Genomic DNA, 19,050 nt, shown 5'->3' with positions numbered 1-19,050 from the left:
ACCACTGTCATCACTGTCACCTTATGATTGTAACAAATATTCCTTTTAGTTCATTTTCTTATCAACTCGAAGCATTCATTTTAATTGCTAAAAAGCGAATTAATTTAGCCTTCGTATTTTTCTTTTCTTTTATTTTCTTTTTTTTTTTAGGATAAAAATCAAAAGTATATATGCAAAATTATTATATTTAATCAAAAATTCATTCATAATGCATTACACTATTAGTTTATAATATATCGAAATAAATATAAAATTATAATTCCAACCAATATGTTTCATTTTTTTTTTTTCGTAAATTTGATGTAACTTTTTGATCAAAAGAATAGATAATTTAGATTAATTAGATTAATTACGTTTTACTTGACTTATTTTTAAGTTTATAGAACTTTTAGAACTTGAATTTTTGACGTTTGATGACATAAACTTGACGTCAAGTTTATAGAACTTGACTTTTTGACTTTTACTTGAATATTTTTGAGAATTTTTGAAAAAAGAAAACAAATGGAAATGCACATTAAAACACGTAAATGTACAGCAACCAGAATCGAAAATATTTTCGTCACCAAATTAATTTTTGTAATAAAAATGGAAAATAAGGTCATGGTCATGATTGACAGTTTTTGTCTACAATAAAATTTGATCGACTAATTGACGAAATTTTTTTTTTTTGACCTTTACTATAAACATTTAATAACGAACTTACAACCTTTTACTTGTAGAATTGTTAGTTGTCAGATTGAAAGATATTAAAAATAAAGTTGAAAACGATTTTCAAACGTAACACTATTGTCATAATTTTGAAGAATTTTTTTTTTGGTCAGAAAAAATAGATGATTTTAGGTTTGTTAAGTTTTACTTGACTTATTTTTAAGTTTATAGAACTTGAGCTGAATCTTTTTGCTTCTTCTTATCTGCAAACCAGATCAACCCAAATATGATTTATTTTCTTTATGAATGTGAATCGATACAATATTACAGTCGAATAATTGAAGCAGCGAAGGAATAAATGGCAGTAGGAGAATGAGAAGACTGCCATCGATCCTTCTTCTTTTTTTTTGTTTATTAATTGATTAGAGAAGATTTTTAAGGATGTGAGAAGTAAGCTTAGCTTAACAGATTAACATTTACAAGAAAGGACAATGAAGAGACAAATGTACATTTACTATTTGAGGTTTAGATAATGAATTCATTGTTTCGAAAAAAAAAAAATGGAATATAACAAAGGAATAACGAATTGATTTATAGTAATGAATCATTAGCATTATTCTAAATCAAATTAGTGTGTAATAAAAAAAATTTCTTTTTTTCAATTTTCCAACAAAATTATTTTTTCTTTTTTTTTTTTTTCCCATTTCAATGAAAATATTATTTTATACTAAAAAATATTTTTGAAATATTTGTTCATGTATATAGATAATGGTATTATTTTTATTTTATACTAAAGTATTATTGAAATATTTGTTCAAGTATATAGATATATTGGTATTACTTTTTTTTAAAATATTATTTTATACTAAAAAATATTTTTGAAATATTTGTTCAAGTATATAGATATATTGGTATTATTTTTATTTTATACTAAAGTATTTTGCAAACTAGATCAACCCAAGAAGTATATGGATATTGCTATTATTTTTATTTAAAATATTATTTTATACTAAAAAATATTTTGAAATATTTGTTCAAGTATATAGATATTGGTATTATTTTTTTTTTTTTTTTAAAATATTATTTTATACTAAAATATTATTAAAATATTTGCTAATTATACATATATTATTAGTTATTTCAAGGAAAGAGAAAAGAAATCATACATTTTACATAATAGATTAAAACAAAAAATTAAATAATTTACAGATTTACAGTAAAATTAAATGATGAGAATGGAAATGAATGATGAAACGAATGAAATAAATCACACAAATAACATTCGTAGAAGTATAAATAAAGTAAGTAATACTAAAGAAAAAAGTTTTTTTTTTTTTACTGTTTTGCTTTCTTTTTTTTTGAATGATAATATTTTCTTTTCTTTTATTTCATCAATTAATAAAAAAAAAAATGTAATAATTATTTACAAATATTTATTTATTTATTTATTTACTTTTTTCAGATTATACTTAGTGCTATAGTAATGCTTGCAGTAGCATTATCATGGGCATTAAGTACACAATTTACTAAATCAATTTGGGTAATTAATTCGAAATATTTTTATGCACCATATTTTATGGTTTGGTTTAATACAAATTTTATGATGGCATGCTATCCTGTTTATTTATTATTTGCTAAATTATTTTATCATTCATCATTTACTACCATACATCAGTAACTTTAATTATTTCATTTTAATTTTTAAACATTTATTAAATATTTAAACAATAATTAAATTTTTTTTTAATCAAAAATAAAGGAGAATTGAAATAAGATAATTCATGAGTAATTTAATTTAAAATGAATTTAATAAATAAAAAAAAAATCATTTATTATTAACAAACATATATATGATTGAAATATTAAAAAAAAAAAAATAAATAAATAAAAATCATGAGTAATTAAATTTAAAATGAATTTATTAATTAAAAAAAAAAAAATTATTTATTATTAACAAACATATATATGATTGAAATATTTTTAAAAAAACAAAAAAAAATATTTTTTTTTTCAGGAAAGCATTATTGGTCTATGGCGAAGCAAATAATCGTTTACGATTATATTTTATACGAACGAGCCTATTCCTAATGTTTTGGCTCATTGCAAATTATTCATACTCACAATCACTAGGCCATATTTCAGCTAGTGCTACATCATCAATAATGAGTTCAAATACAGCTATGGTTGTTATTTTTGGATGGATTATTCTAAATGATCAATTCATTCCATTTCGAGTATTATATTCTTTTTTTTTTTGTTCAATCTTTAGTAAAAGTAGTAATAATTAAAAAAAAAATTTCAAAAATAATTTTGCTTTCCTATAATTTCACTAATTTGTATTTTTAATTATTAATTAAATAGTTTAATTGATTTGATCTTTTTTTTTTAATTGTTTTAATTAATTAATTTTTTTAATTAATCTCTAGTAAAAGTAGTAATAATTAAAAAAAAAAATTTTCAAAAATAATTTTACTCTCCTATAATTTCACTAATTTGTAATTTTAGTTATTAATTAAATAGTTTAAAATTGATTTGATCTTTTTTTTTTTTTAATAATTGATTTGATCAACTGATACAACAGTATTATTGATTACATTTCGTTATTTTTTAAAAAAAAATTCAGATTTAATTTGAATTGAAAAAAAAAAAGAAAAAAGAAAAAACTTTTATTATTTATTAACAAATCACATTCTTATACAAATAAAAATTATTTAATATTTGATAAAATAAATGCAATCTCTTATCATAAATTTATATTTAAAAAAAAGTAATTTGATTTTCAGATTGTTTTCTTTTTTTTTTTTTTTTGAAATTAAGAATGCGATCAAAATAATTTTATCATTTTAGCTAATCTCAGTAGCAGCAGCAATAATTGGTGTTACTGTAATTTCATTAGATAAAGAATTTGTTGGTAGTATTTTTGGCATATCATTATCAGTACTTTCTGCTTTATCTGCTGCATTATATAAGGTTTTTTTTTTTTAACTTAATTTTTATAATAATTTTTATCATACATTAATTTTCATTCATTGATTAATTGATTTGATCAATTGATCAACTTTCATTCATTGATTAGTTGATTCGATCAAATTGATCAACCTTCATTCACAGATTAATTGATCTGATCAATTGATCAATTTTCATTCATTGATTAATTGATTTGATCAATTGATCAACTTTCATTCATTGATTAATTGATTTGATCAATTGATCAATTTTCATTCATTGATTAATTGATTTGATCAATTGATCAACTTTCATTCATTGATTAATTGATTTGATCAATTGATCAACTTTCATTTATTGATTAGTTGATTCGATCAAATTGATCAACTTTCATTTATTGATTAGTTGATTCGATCAAATTGATCAACTTTCATTCACAGATTAATTGATCTGATCAATTGATCAATTTTCATTCATTGATTAATTGATCTGATCAATTGATCAACTTTCATTGATCTGATCAATTGATCAACTTTCATTCACTGATTAATTGATCTGATCAATTGATCAATTTTCATTCATTGATTAATTGATTTGATCAATTGATCAACTTTCATTCATTGATTAGTTGATTTGATCAATTGATCAACTGATCAATAACATCATTGATTTCATTTTATTCTTTTAATAAAATTCAGGCTTAATTTTGATCCAAATTCATCAATTCAACAAATTAACAAAATTAAAATCAACAATTTAAAAAAAAAATTAACAATTTAAGAAAATTGGAAGAGTCATCTGATAAAAATATTTCAATTAATCATTAAAATTTTTAATTAAACAAACTTAAATATATTCATTTTCTTTTGAATTTTTTTATTCATTGAATTCATAGCAAAGGAATTCAATACAATTAATTAGTTGAATTTTACTTTTTTAAAATTCTTTTCATTTATCTGAAATAATTTATATATTATAATATTATTACTCGCAAATATCACTCATAAATGGCTTAAAAACATTTACTTGTAATCTCTATAAAGTAAAAAAAAAAAAAAATTAAAATATTATTTCTTGTAAATATTACTCGTAAATGGCGTAAAAACATTTTCTTGTAACCTTCACAAAGTAAAAGAATATTATAGTATTATTACTCGTAAATGGCGTAAAAACATTTTCTTGTAACCTTCACAAAGTAAAAGAATATTATAGTATTATTACTCGTAAATGGCGTAAAAACATTTACTTGTAACCTTCACAAAGTAAAAGAATATTATAGTATTATTACTCGTAAATGGCGTAAAAACATTTACTTATAATCTTTATAAAGCAAAATATTGGTAATCGTAAATATTACTCGTAAATGGCGTAAAAACGTTCACTTACGCAATCTTTACCTAATGTTTACAAAGCAATGAAAAATTTAGGTAACACAAATTGAAATGGAAATTAGATATAAAATTTTTTTTTTTTTTTGTTTTCCATTGACAGTTCATATCAAATTAAATTATATTTGCATATTTGAAATGTCTGAAAAAAAAATGAGCAATTTTAATAAAATTTAAACTAAAATTTAATTTGCAATTTTTATAAAGCAATGAAAAATTTATTTTTCTTCGTTATTAATTATAACCTATTTGTTTTTTATTTTTTTTTTTTTGTTTATTTTAGGTTTTATTCAAGAAAGTATTTGGTGATGCGACAATTGAGCAGGTGTCACTTTTTATGAGTGGTTTAGGCTTACTTAATGCATCACTTAATTCATTACCAATGATAATATTACTCATAAATGGTATTGAAACATTTACCTGGTTCGATGTACCTTGGTTTTCACTTCTTGCTGTTGCATTTTTATCATTGTGTAAGTAATAATTTCTAGAATATTTCCTATTAATTAAGTTTTAATTATAAATTATCAAAAAATATTATCAATTAAGTGTTAAATCTTTTAAACAATCTTCAAAAAAAAAGAAACTTTTCAAATTTAACATCGATAAATGATAAATTGATAAAATTTAATAAACTTAATTAAATTTAATTTTTTCATATTTTCCTATCCTTCTAAAAAAAAGAAAATTTTGTTTTTTTTTTTTAAATTTAAGTCAAATTTTTTTACCTCCTTCTAATCTTTTTTTCCTTTTTTTTTTTCAGGGTTTAATTTTCTTATAAATTTTGGAATTGCTTTATTGCATCCATTAGTAATATCTATTGGAATGCTATTTGGTATTCCAATTAGTGCAGGTAAGAGGAAAAGAGTTTTTTTTTTTTTTTTCAAAAATTTAAATGAATAATTTAAATAGGGCTATTTTATTTCTATAATATATGTATATTTTAATGATATAAATGATAAAAAAAAAAAAAATGGAAAATGAAATTCTGCTAATTAATAATATAAATGATAAAATAAAATTAAAATTTCTATCATTTTAACATTAGTTTCATTCAAAATATTAGATAATATTATTAATTACTAATTAAATGTTTGTTTTTCTTTTCTTTTTTGTAATTTCTAATTTTTTTTTTTTTTTTTTAATTAATCTAAAATGAATCACTAATATAATTTTATCATAAATTATTTCTTCTTTATATTTTCTAAAACTTTATATGATAATTAAATGTTTGTAATTTCTAATTTTAATTAATCTAAATTAAAACACTAATATAATTTTATCATAAATTATTTCTTCTTTATATGATAATTAATATGTTTGTAATTTCTAATTTTAATTAATCTAAATTAAAATACTAATATAATTTTATCATAAATTATTTCTTCTTTATATTTTCTAAAACTTTTTTTTTTTTTTTTCAGCTATTGATATTATCTTTCGTCATATGACTGCAACATATTATTTTATCATTGGCGCACTACTAATATTATTTTCTTGTATAATTGTTATTGTACCAGCAGAATTATTTCATTGCTCGTTGAAAATGAAAGTGAAAAAAGATGGAAATCAAAATTAAAAAACAAATTTACATCCATTTACAACCTTATATTTCCTTTTTTAATTTTTTATTTTTCACATAAATAACATGTATTAATATTAGCAAATAGTCTTTTATCAAATGCCTCCCCAAAAAAAAAAAATATTTATTATTAATTATTGTTGATTATTAGATGAAAAATAGATAAAATAAAGTTAAGTTTTATTTTACAACGAAATTACATGTTCTTTTTTTTTTTTTATTAATTCAGAAGCATCAATTTATAAATTATTACAACTAGAATAAATTGTTAATTTTAATAAATTTCTAATTTTCAACATTCTTCAATTTTCAACTACACAAACTTAATCATTCCATAAGTTAATTAATGTTAATAAATGCAAGCATTGTAATTTCTATTTCTATCAAACAAAAATTATGCATGCTAATAGAGATAAAATAGAGATAGAAAGAGAAAATGTAATAATTAAAAGCATAAGCGAACTATTACTGTTCACAATAATAATAATAATAAAGAAATCGTTGAAATGCAAATATTTATATTTACAAAAGTTAAATTTTAGGTATGCAAAATTGGATAAATCTGAAGTAAATAAAAATTCTATAACAAAATATTTGATACATTTCAAAAAAGTATACGAGATTGAATCACACAGAGCTACATTTGTAAAAATTGAATCACACAGAGCTACATTTGTAAAAATTGAATCACACAGAGCTACATTTGTAAAAATTGAATCACACAGAGCTACATTTGTAAAATTCATAAACTCGTCTAATACTCTGGAGGCTAACAGAAAGTCAAATTACAACCCATTAGAATTTTATAATTCAAAGAAAAAAAAAAAAAAAAAAAAAGAAAGAAAGCAGAAAAAGGAATAATGCTGATTTTGTTGAAAAGATTATTTCAATAAAGAAATAATTAATGCATTAATGAAAATAATTTTATCGTAACAAATCAGAAATGTCATTTATTAAGTTATTTTGTTTAGAATTTGTGTTTAGAGTGCTCAATGAATTTAATGAAAAATTATTTTTTGTATTAAGTTTAGTTGGAAAACATACAATATCATCAAAAGCAGACATATTTAACTTTTTATTCACTTCATTCAATGATACATTTTCACTTCGATTCATTGCCATTTGTTGACCTAAACCACTTCTAGCTACTGGATTTTGTACAACTGGTGGTTTAGGTAAATTAATTGCATTAACTGTTGTTGATTGATGTATAAATGAGTTATCTTGTTCTGTTCTAAATGATTCTGGCCAAATAGAACTATCTGCATTCTTCACTGTACCTTCATTCTTCATCTAGAATTATCACAAAGTTTGCTATTCATCAGAGACAGGAATTGTTGGATCAGAAGTAAAAATTAGAATTATACTATCTAAATATATATATTTATTTATATGAATATGATCTTCATGTATAATTATTTCCAGTAATTAAAAAAAAAATCAATACTCAAAAAGTACAAGAAAATGAACAAACCTTTTCAGAGATAGATGATGAAGGAAAAAAATCGGAGAGATCTATTTGAGACTGATATGTTGAAATAGAATTAGACGGGATTAATAAATTGCAACCAATTTCCTGTACAGCAGAATCAATCGGTGAGATAATAAATTTTGAATTTGTAGACTGGCTCTTATTTATACTTTCGCTAGCACTAACTGGTTGCAAAAGATTTGGTTGATTACGCATTCGTAAGCTCTGCTCTTGCTCCGCTGCTAATCGTTTCTTATCAGCAAGACTCAATGGTCCCTAAAAATAATTCAAACAAAAACAAATGCAAAGTTTATTGGTATATATATATATTTTTTTTTAAAAACGTGAGCGATTTAAATATTTAATTAATTGAATTCAATAGTAAACTTATTTACAAATTAAAATTATCCAATAAGTGAATTAAAATAAATTAAAACAAATGAAATGCATTACTTTACTTACAGTATTTCTATTAGTATCATTTGCTTTCCCATTTATTGATCCATTGATAACCAAATCTGATAGATTGTCAGATATTAAATCCTGCAGAATTTGCTATCACTAGCATAGTAGTTTTGCAAAGTCAGATCAATTTGTCTTGCTGATAAGAATTATAAATAATGACAGTCAAACAATTAGAAGATTGTTACCTTGTTCTGAGTAATTGATTGTCCAAGTACACTAGCAAACTCGCCAATGCTACGCTGTTCCTCTTGAGTAGCACTTAGTTGTTGTAATCGTTGTCGTTGTTCTTTCTCAATCTGTAATACAATTTAATGATAGCAAAAAAAAAAAAAAAACCCAACAAGTTATTTAGCAATTACTTTATCTAGTATGCGATGTATCAATGACATATATTGTTCAAATTGAGGCATATTCAATGTGTTCTCCATGGAAGAAGCAATCAGAAATGGCAAAATACTTCTGGCACATTGTTCTCGAGTTATACCAAAACGACTCTCTTCATAAGCTAACTTATAGATCCCTGCAATTAAAGCAAACTAACTCATTACTAATCTAAATTTCATCCCTTTATAAACCATTATGGTTAACACAAATTGATATTATTATTTTTGAAAATTTTTCACATGACTCAATTTTTTCTTTTCAAAAAAATGGTTACTAAAATCTCATTTTAGGGATGAATATCTAATTTCAAAGAGAACCTCTATTCTATGAAGTGTATATCATTTATTTGTTGAAATTGAAGAAAAAATATACCCAAAATAGCCATAAGAATTGCTGGCTCCCGGCTAATCACTTTCGGTAAAGCTGGAATGATTTGTTCCGTTACCATCCATGGCTCCAGAGAAGGCAATAACTTCCCTATGCATAACAGTGCTTGAACTCGTATCTATAAAAATAAAATATGTTTAGTGGAAGGTAAGTATAATATATTTTAGCTTGCCAGAATTATAAAATAAAGCAAATAATGAAATAAATAAGCAAACAAATTAATCGGTTGGCTAATTAAGCAAAAATAAACGCTGACAAAATTAGGAAAATGAATATATCTCACAGTTAACACTCCTCCTCCATCTATAATTAATAGTAGCAACTTGGGTAACACTTCCGTTTTCATAGATTGTCTTTCAATCATTGTGGCAACTTTTGGAACGATTGAAAGACACAATTCCTGTAAACATTTTTTATTCTTTCGTGAAAAAAAAAAAAAACTTTTCTTGCTCACTTTTCGGAAGTATGAAAGAAGACGTTCTAATTTAAGAAGAATAAAAAGCACCTGGATTTTTACTGTCTCGCTGGATAAAGCATTACAAATTAAAGGTAATAGATATTTACGAGCATCTTCTTCGCTTGTTTTTTGCAGTAACAGATCCATATTTTGCAAAAACATCAACAAAATCTGCAACATTAAGGTAAGCAAATGCACATATTCATTTTTCCCGGCATAAAATTAACATAAAGATTTTCTGATCAAAAGAGTAACCTCTGCAAAATACAGTAAACTCACTTGGTATGGTCGGTCAAGAGTAAATATCGGGATTAATTGCGGTAAAATTGCAGCAGTAAATTCATCGCTGTTAGCTGTTGCAGTAATATGAAAAATACTAGGAAGAATGAATGGTATTAATTCTGCTGCAATAAATTCTGCACATAGTTGCGGGAGAATTTTTTGCACAAGCGGTCGCTGAAAAAACTCACATTTTCATCAATAGCATCATGTGTTATCATTATTAAAGATCATAATGGATAGATATATATGAATCATAAGAAGAATATTTCTTATTTTCAAAAGATTTGCCAGTATTTATATTAGTGATCACTTTTGGGAATTTCATCAAGAACTGCGGTAACTGCTTGAAAAAATTCATTTTCTGAGTGTAGTCCATTTGGCATAAAGAATCCAGACTGTTCAGTGTTCGAATTAATGGCTCATCAAAGTAGGCAATCTATAAAAAAAGTTATATTTGAATAAATGTTAAGCAAAATTATATTTCATTATCTGCATGTTGTACCAGATGTTATGTAAAGCATGCAAATTAATACAGCTGAAACATCAATTATAATAGAAAGAATATAAGGAATAATAGAGATGGAATTACCTTAGAAAATTGAGTAGCATCGGGTCGGAGATCAGGTGTTAAATTCAGGCACATTTTTAGATCGTCACGTAGCTCAGCAGAAACATTCACAAACATTGACACCGGTAATGTGTTTAACTGAAAATAATAATCTATTGATAATATACTTGTAGCAATAATCAGTGTATATAAATTTTAAATTATAACCTTTTCAGTATTTTTGCGAAAATTATCCAACGAATTTCTGTTATCAAATGGCTGCTTTCCTTTATTAAAAACCGTTAGCACCATAATTCCAAACGAGAATATATCAGCATAAGGATCACACCGGCCACCAATTACATATTCCGGAGCTAAATAATCTAATAACGGCTGGACAACAGACATAGTTCGCTGATTCCATTCCAACATTTCATACATCACCTAGAAAATTGACAGAACATTAAATATTAGTCAACGCTCATAAAAGCTTCCTTTTACAAATAACTTATCGCAACAAAATTACAGAATTATTGACAGAGTTATTACAGAATTAATGGCTAGAAAAAAATCACATAATATTACAACATTAGGAAGAACTTCAGTTACATTTCAGAACTTAACAATGAATGTTCATTTAAAATTCCACACCTGATTATTGGCACCTTGCGTACCTTGCACCGCAAAATCAAAACCTGCTAATTTCCATTCACCTTTTTCATTGATTATCACACTTTCAGGTGATATATTTCGATGCATCATCCGCACATCAATATGCAAAAATGATAAAGCTTCAACAATCTGCAATATTCTAGCAAGAACTGAGTGGGAATTATCATCATAGTTAAGTGATTGAGAAAATGACGAATTTACCATGATTTAAAAAAAAAAAAAAAACCACTTTACTTGAAAAAGTCCATAGCGAATTTCAATATCCAAAAGTTCGAATTCATCTAAATGTGTCGGATAAGGAGATATATTATCTAAATGTCCAAGAACGTTAGCCAATGATGCAAACACAGGCTCTGTACAGAAAGCGTACGAATCTCTAAAGTATTCTTTAGAAAAACATTGGAAATAACAAAAGAACAAAATCCCAGAAAATCAGTACAACGCTCTTCCTGCGAAACTACGACTTCACTGGTCATTTAATGAATTTTTTAAGAACTATAATGCATGGACAAAAAAAAAAAAAAAAAAATAACCGAGATTCTTCAAGTGGATGTTCAATAACAAGAATGCGTGGATGTCTTAAACGGGTAAGTTGTGATACTCCTCTCTTCAAGATTTCCGAAAATAATTCCCTTTCATATTTTGGCCACTTTTCCAAATTACGTTTCTCAAATAACCAGACGGAAACAGGCTAAAATAAGATGCAATCCGTTTCGATAGTTTGATAAAACTAATGAAATAAAAAAAAAAACATATCACATATCACAGTCGTAAAAATTTATAAACTTACAAGTTATATGAATTATCTCTAATGTTTAAACTATTATTGAATAGTTACCTTTTTAGTTGAACGCTTCTGAGCTGCATAAATTTTCCAACTAAATACCGGTCCAGCACTTCCAACTTGTGATAATACTTCGTAATCTCGTGTTACTGGATTTCCCGGTAAAGCATTACTTACTTGTGCTGCTACTGAAGTTACTGTAGAACGTATTCGATTCAAATAATAGTCAACATTTATTGCCATCTACCACCACCTCCACCCCCTGAAAAATGAAAAGACGATAAAAATATTCATCCATTCATTCCGCTCTTTCTTATATTTGCATACAATTTCAATTAGATTATTAATAAAACTTAATGATAACAATTATCTCATCATAACTGATTATGCATAACCAAATCGTTTACATATATTTTCATGTTATTTAACTTGTTATAAAAAAAAAAAAAAACAAAACAAATAATGATAGTTTTTATATTTTGCAAGTTTTAAATAAGTTCAAAAGATACCAAAAAAAGAAAAAAGAATTCTAATTACTATCTAGATCAAATTAACGATTAAATCCAAAACAACACAAATGGATTCATTCAATCAAATGATTCATTTTAATGACAAAATCGATTCTTCTTAATCTAATCCATCCAAGAAACACTAATAGCACATTTTATGTACTTTTTCTCAATCATCCTTCCCTCTCTTCAAACACCACTGTTCTTTTTACTATTATTTAAGTGCCTGTTAAATTCAAATCATTTCATTATTAATTTTCCAATCATTCTTTTAATCAATCATCTTTTGTATTTCAATTCATATCTACTAACTAATAATCTTTTCACTAAGATATGATATCACTACGATATGATAATGCCCTGTGATGTTTATTTATTTGAAGAAGTAATCACTAAGTTAACTCTAAAAAAAAAAGTACTCACAAAAATATTAGCTTAATTTGTAGCATTTGTAAATGAAATTATGATTTAAAATACGTCAAAGTAAATCGAATTACTAGTAAATTAGCACAAAACAGGTGTGTTTTCTCAATTAAAATTAGTATAAAAACAGGTATGCTTTATATTCCCAGAAAATGCACATCCAAAAATTAATCCAACAAAAATGCTTCACAATTTCAATATGACCAATTTGTCGTGCTGCAACTTTGATGGTTGGTTCGAAAGAGAGAGAGAGGGAGAAGGAGGGGGAGAGAAAGAGAGAGAGAGAAGGAGAGGGAGATAGCGTTTGTAGATGGCAATGAGAGGATGGTTGGATTAAAATTGTTAGAGGTGACGAAGAGGTCATTTTGTAATATTAGCTAATTAATTTAACTCTCGTAATTGTTGTGAATTATTTCTAGAAATTATGAATAAATCTCTCTCAGATATTTGTGGAAATTATGAACAAATCTGTCTCAATTATTTCTAGGAATTATGAATAAATCTCTCTCAGTTATTTCTAGATCTGAAAATTATGAATAAATCTCTCTCAGTTATTTCTGAAAATTATGAATAAATCTCTCTCAGATATTTCTGAAAATTATGAACAAATCTCTCTCAGTTATTTCTAGAAATTATGAATAAATCTCTCTCTTGTGTTATATTTATATTCCAAAATGAAAAAAGAACGGAAAATATTTCAGAAGAACAATTACTAGACTCAAAATGGCTGACAATGAAGGGATCCTCGCTGCACAATTTCGATCTGTTACTGGTAAATTTCTCCTACAAATATTTTATATATATATATATATACATTTAACATTTGTATAAATTAAATTCTTACGGATATATTTTACAGAAAAAGTTTGCATATATGATAAAAAGGTTAGAAATTAGTAGTATTTCTTATTACTATATATTGTTGTATTTTGAACAATATTTTAATGATCAAATTTATGAAAGTTTAAAAAAAAAAAAAAAAAAAAAAGAAAAAATAAATTCAGGTTGTACGAATGCGGTAGAGGCATCCCAGTACTTGGAAATGTGTAATGGTAATTTGGAATTGGCCGTAAATTTATATTTTCAACAACTCCAACCATCATCATCATCATCAACAACGATAAACGGTGAGGAATCACCAGATATCATTTGCATTGGCAAGAATGCAGGACGACGTAATGCTACTGCATCACATCATGCCATATGTGGAACAACTACAAATTCTCGAGTTAACAATACTGATAATGATATGTATGTTTCTTTATTTATTATCATCAAAAATTTAATATTTATATGCTGTGATAAATGTAATTGTCAGTTATTTAATAATAATTCATCTGTTATTAGTAAACAACTCACTGTAACTAGCAAAAAAAAAAAAAAAACACGAAACTCGAACGGATTTCAAAATTGCAATATCATAGTTTGTATGAAGATACTAATTTTTGAACTGATTATCCTAATAATGATAACGTCTCTTTTAATTGCTAACTGTTTCATTATTCTGTTTATGGTATAATTAATTTGTTTGTTTGTTTCTTCAGGAGTTAAAAGTTTATATAGCTTGTAAAAAAATGGTAACCTTGAGACAAACACAAAATATTTTGTAGAAAACACTTCAGGTCAACAATAGCTAACAGTGATGTACGCGAGCCAATAGCACCTGTACGTGGAGCTATTATTGAGCAAACATTTGCGCAGCAGTACAGTGAGTTACAATTTACTTGTTGTACGGAACCTTATGTTATGGTGATAGTTGTTTTATGTATTATTTTTCAAAACTATAATATTATATTTTATATGAAGATACTAATTCTTGATCTGATTCTCCTAATAATCATAATTTCTCATAAATTTTTTGACATATATTTTTTCTAGTAAAAACTACTAACTTCACGAGAAATACCTGTTAGTTTCAGATCGACAAAATGGGAGACATGGTTCTTCAGTATTTGATACCGGTCGTGATTTTCGTGCTGAAGCGGGTAATTCTTTTTTTTTTTTTGTTCACTACAACACTCCAGATATTTAAATCTTAGCATGAGAGCTGTCAGCTATTTATACGGTCAAGCAATGGTTGTGCATTGTTTTCGGGTTATTTATTTCGACTACAGAATATCCAGATTTCTCTCAAACATTGTTACAATTGTTATTTATTACAGCAAGTAAAATTTCGACTTTTTTAAATTTTTTGTCTTAAATTTAAAAAAAATTTTAAAATGTTAAATTTTATTTCAGGAGAAAGAATGGCTATGTTACAAAACAGGCACAACACATTCGATTCGACCGTAGCTAAGCGTATAACTCTTCAAAATCTTTTTCGTCCTCCGATAGATATTATGTTCAATGGTGATTGGGATGCTGTTAGTTGCTTCTTAATGTTGATATTTTTGTTTTATGAAGTACAATTATCAAAACATTTCGCTATCAGTTACAATTTTGCTACTACTAAAATTAAATTTGTTTTTGAATAATTCAAACATCATTCAGTAATTATCCGAACTGATATCCAAATACTACACTGGAAAACAAACACTTTTTCCCTCCTTATGGGCAGAAACTACACTACATTAGCAATTAATCCCACGTCAGTTTATTGCTTACCAATGGGAAAGAAAAAATTCAAAAGTAGTAACTAAATCTCACAAGCAATGATAACATTCATCAAATTCCATTTAATATTTATTGCTCAGCTCATAAATGTTGCAGGTTCGAGTTGAAGCTCAGTTACGTGAACAATGGCTACTTGTTAATATACAGGATGATCTGGAATTCGCTTGTCAAACGCTTAATCGTGATTTGTGGTCCAATTTATCCGTAAAAGAACTTCTACGGTCAAATTTTATTTTTTGGCAGGTGAATAAACTTCAGTTTTTTAAATATTAGTTATATCATTAGAAATACCACTGAAAAAAAAAAAAAAAAAGTGCATATATAAATGCAAAATATTGTGTACCATGTTGGAAAATTTAAATGTTTTAGGTGCATAAAGATTCAGCTGATGGGAATAGAGTGAGTAATTATTACCGAATTTATACTTATCCAGCTGTTTTCATAGTTGATCCACGTACAGGAGAACAGTTAATTACGGTCGGTGCTAAAGACACTATGTCTTTCTGTGATCAAAGTAAGTACAATTTCATAGATTTTATTTTGCATTTCAAGATTTGTTCTATCAGTTCAATTTTTTACAATATTTGACTATTATTAGGATGAATGGAATTAGTATTCAGGCTGAAAACTGAAAGCATACGAAAAAAAAAAAGAAAAACCGTATATATTTTTACCTTCAGTTACAACATTTTTGGATGCTTGTCCAGATTTTGCTGCAAGAGACAAACAACTTACACTTACACCTACATCAAGTAATTTTGGACGGTTAATGTCAAAGGAGAATTGTGAACATAATCAATATACGGATGTAATTTAGCTATATGCAATTTCTTTTTCATTTTCATACAATTAAACTTTAAAAATGAGATGAGAAAAGAAAGGTTTATGATTTTTTTAAAACTATTTCTTTATTTGGTGATATCTTTGAACTAAATTTCTAATATATGATAGCATCTTCCCAGTATTGTTACCTTTTTATTTCAACCATTTCCTGACAGGTACAAAACTTATCGCCAAATCGAAAGCGTGTTCACTTTTCACAGCAAGACGAAATGATGGATGATGAGTGTAGTAATTCAAAAAAACCTCGTGAAGGTATGCTGCTTTTGTTATTGAGAGCTTCAGATGTTCTCAGTCAATCTCTGTGGTAATATAGCTAAACTTATGAATGCCTTCGTTATCTTCACTCTTAAAAATTGTAATTTTCATTTCAAAATATGTATTAGAAGTCTACAATGTAGCATCATTCTTACAATTGATAGAGCTATTTTTCATTGTTCATTCCTAAAATGTTTGTTAAATTAGCTAATTTTTCAGGTAATGATCGATCAGATATTGATGGTATAATAGATAGTGGTAGTAAACTAACAACAATTGATCGAGATGAATGGATGAAATGTGTTGGTAAGCCAGATGGTCGTGGATGCCGTCTTGTGCTATCTCTACGTTTGCCGGATGGTAATCGTCAGATGATGGAAGTAGAAGATACAACTACTCTCAAGGTAAAATTCAAAAATTTTGTTTTTTTCATTTTTTTATTTCAGAATTTTCCTAATGGTTACTTCAATATGCTCATGCTATTAATATTTCGATAATAAACCTATAATAGCTAATTTTCATTTGTATCGATAATTTTATATTTAATTTCTCTATCAAATTATGAATATAAAGATTTTTATCTGTAGTTACTGTGACTAGTTACAAGGAAGTAAGTATACAATAAGATTTTTTGTTATAGGCTATATTTGTGCTTATTGCTGGTCTTGGATTTTATCCAACAGATCATCAGCTTGTTCTCGATTATCCAAAACGAGTATATACCGATCAGGATCATTATCGTACACTTCGAGAGCTCAACTTTAGCAAAAGAGAGCTTATTCATGTGGAGAGACAGTGAAGATTTATTCTACAATATTGGAAGAGCAATATTGATTTCTTTTTTTTTTTTTTTTTTTTTTAAAAGTTATATCTAATATTTTTTTAAGAGTGTAAAAAGTAGTAAAATTTTTATAAAAGTTAAAGTTTTTTTATAAAAAATTTCTTTTATAAATTTTTGACTAAAACTTTGTATGCTATTTACTACAGGAAAATTATGAAAATTAAAAAAAAAAAAAAAAAAAATTAAAAATTGTTATTTTTGATGTAACTATGATAGGGTTCATTTCTTTTGTCCTTTTTATTTATTATGTCTGTGTAAATGATATTTATACAATATTGATATTTAAATAATTAAAGCACTTGTCATTGAGTGATTCTTTTATAATAGTTTGCATGTCAATAACTCATATCCCATTGTGGTGCAGTATTAACTAAATTGTTTATCTCTGGATTATTTATTCACTTATTATACGTCTACTTTTCAGTTATATATGTAAGTTATTGATAGTACAGCTATTAGTTTTTTTTTATCATACTTTAAGAAGCAAGCACCACTTTGAAATTTATCGTAAGTAGTATATGGGTTTAGTAACTGTCTCTCTGTGTATGTGTATGTGATCATTTCGTATAAATTGTTTACATAACAATTTCAATTGTAAATGATCTATCTATCTTTATTTTGTGCATTTTCCACATTGCTAAATTTCTTTCTGATTATAAATTTTATTTTTAGGCTTGTTCCAATTTTTTTTTTCTCTTTCTCTTTCTCTTTCTTTTTTTTTTTTTTTTTTTTTTTTTTTTTTTGTTTTTTGTTGTATTGGTAAATTTTGATTCTTAAATATCTTCCATTTGCTCTTTCTTTATTGAAATTTGAAGTTAAAAATTAACAATAAGCTGTTGATTATGCTGCCTGAGAAAGTACTTTCATTTTGAGATTTATATGTAATTCCTGAATAATCTTTTAAAATGATATTAACAAATAGATTTTTGTGTTTATTTTGCAGGATTTAAAATCTAGCACCTATATTATTGTTTTTTTTTTTTTTTTTTCATTGGTTTCATTGGTGAGATGAAATTAATATTTGGTTATATTCGAAGAAATCACATTTTGTAACACATATGCATTAAGTAATGAATGACAATCCTGTGATAATCAATCATAATTTTCGTATTTTACATACAAGAAAAATCAAGATTTTGATGTTTGATCTTTGGTAGAGGTATCTAAATAATACTTTTTGTGACAGAAAATTAGGTATTTTGATGGTGAGAAATAGTTTAAAAATTTGTTTTGAGTTTAAAAAATAGCAAAATTCTTTGAAGTAGTATATGCCATATTGAGTAAAAAAGTCTAAACATAATATTATGAGTTTATATGACAATTAAATAATTTCATTTCTTTATTTTTGAACAATCTAATAACTTTTTAATCATATTTATATTTTATAGCAATTTTAACTTCTATTTTGTTGTATTTTACGGAATAGAAATGATCGATTAACTTTTAGTAACATTTCTGAATTGGCAATGCTGCCTTTATTTGGTTATAGAATTATTTTAATTAAATTTCATCGGGAATAAAAATAAAAAAGTTTTAAAAAATAGAGTGGTAGG

General features: G+C 25.3%; 3 protein-coding genes across 3 annotated transcripts; 2 read left to right on the top strand and 1 right to left on the bottom strand.

The window, feature by feature from the left end:
- Positions 1–1,874: 1,874 nt before the first annotated feature.
- Positions 1,875–6,561, top strand: Bm18096 (Uncharacterized protein; the record flags this gene model as incomplete). Its single annotated transcript, XM_043076019.1, has 7 exons — positions 1,875–1,949; positions 2,111–2,322; positions 2,663–2,882; positions 3,496–3,618; positions 5,266–5,455; positions 5,746–5,835; positions 6,407–6,561. 7 exons carry the CDS (start codon positions 1,875–1,877, stop codon positions 6,559–6,561), a joined length of 1,065 nt encoding a protein of 354 aa, XP_042931953.1.
- Positions 6,562–7,488: 927 nt separating this feature from the next.
- Bm9111 (Protein kinase domain containing protein) lies at positions 7,489–12,256 on the bottom strand (the record flags this gene model as incomplete). The annotated part of the gene is made up of 16 exons (XM_043076018.1): positions 7,489–7,857; positions 8,039–8,311; positions 8,498–8,578; positions 8,686–8,796; positions 8,860–9,020; positions 9,257–9,389; positions 9,555–9,671; positions 9,777–9,899; positions 10,008–10,184; positions 10,321–10,446; positions 10,600–10,716; positions 10,786–11,001; positions 11,209–11,358; positions 11,464–11,605; positions 11,763–11,920; positions 12,068–12,256. The coding sequence occupies 16 exons, from the start codon at positions 12,254–12,256 to the stop codon at positions 7,489–7,491; spliced, it is 2,643 nt and encodes an 880-aa protein (XP_042931952.1).
- A 1,412-nt stretch (positions 12,257–13,668) lies between these two features.
- Positions 13,669–17,455, top strand: Bm9112 (UBX domain containing protein; the record flags this gene model as incomplete). Its single annotated transcript, XM_001894155.2, has 11 exons — positions 13,669–13,717; positions 13,950–14,196; positions 14,568–14,653; positions 14,865–14,930; positions 15,184–15,308; positions 15,655–15,801; positions 15,928–16,072; positions 16,239–16,366; positions 16,557–16,653; positions 16,876–17,060; positions 17,297–17,455. 11 exons carry the CDS (start codon positions 13,669–13,671, stop codon positions 17,453–17,455), a joined length of 1,434 nt encoding a protein of 477 aa, XP_001894190.1.
- Between the last annotated feature and the right edge of the window lie 1,595 nt (positions 17,456–19,050).

The sequence above is a fragment of the Brugia malayi genome (assembly GCF_000002995.4).
Source record: "Brugia malayi strain FR3 genome assembly, contig: Bm_v4_ChrX_scaffold_001, whole genome shotgun sequence".
Taxonomy (NCBI): Eukaryota; Metazoa; Nematoda; class Chromadorea; order Rhabditida; family Onchocercidae; genus Brugia; species Brugia malayi.
The sequence above is the reverse complement of the archived record's forward strand: the minus strand, read 5'-3'. Positions and strand labels throughout refer to the sequence as shown.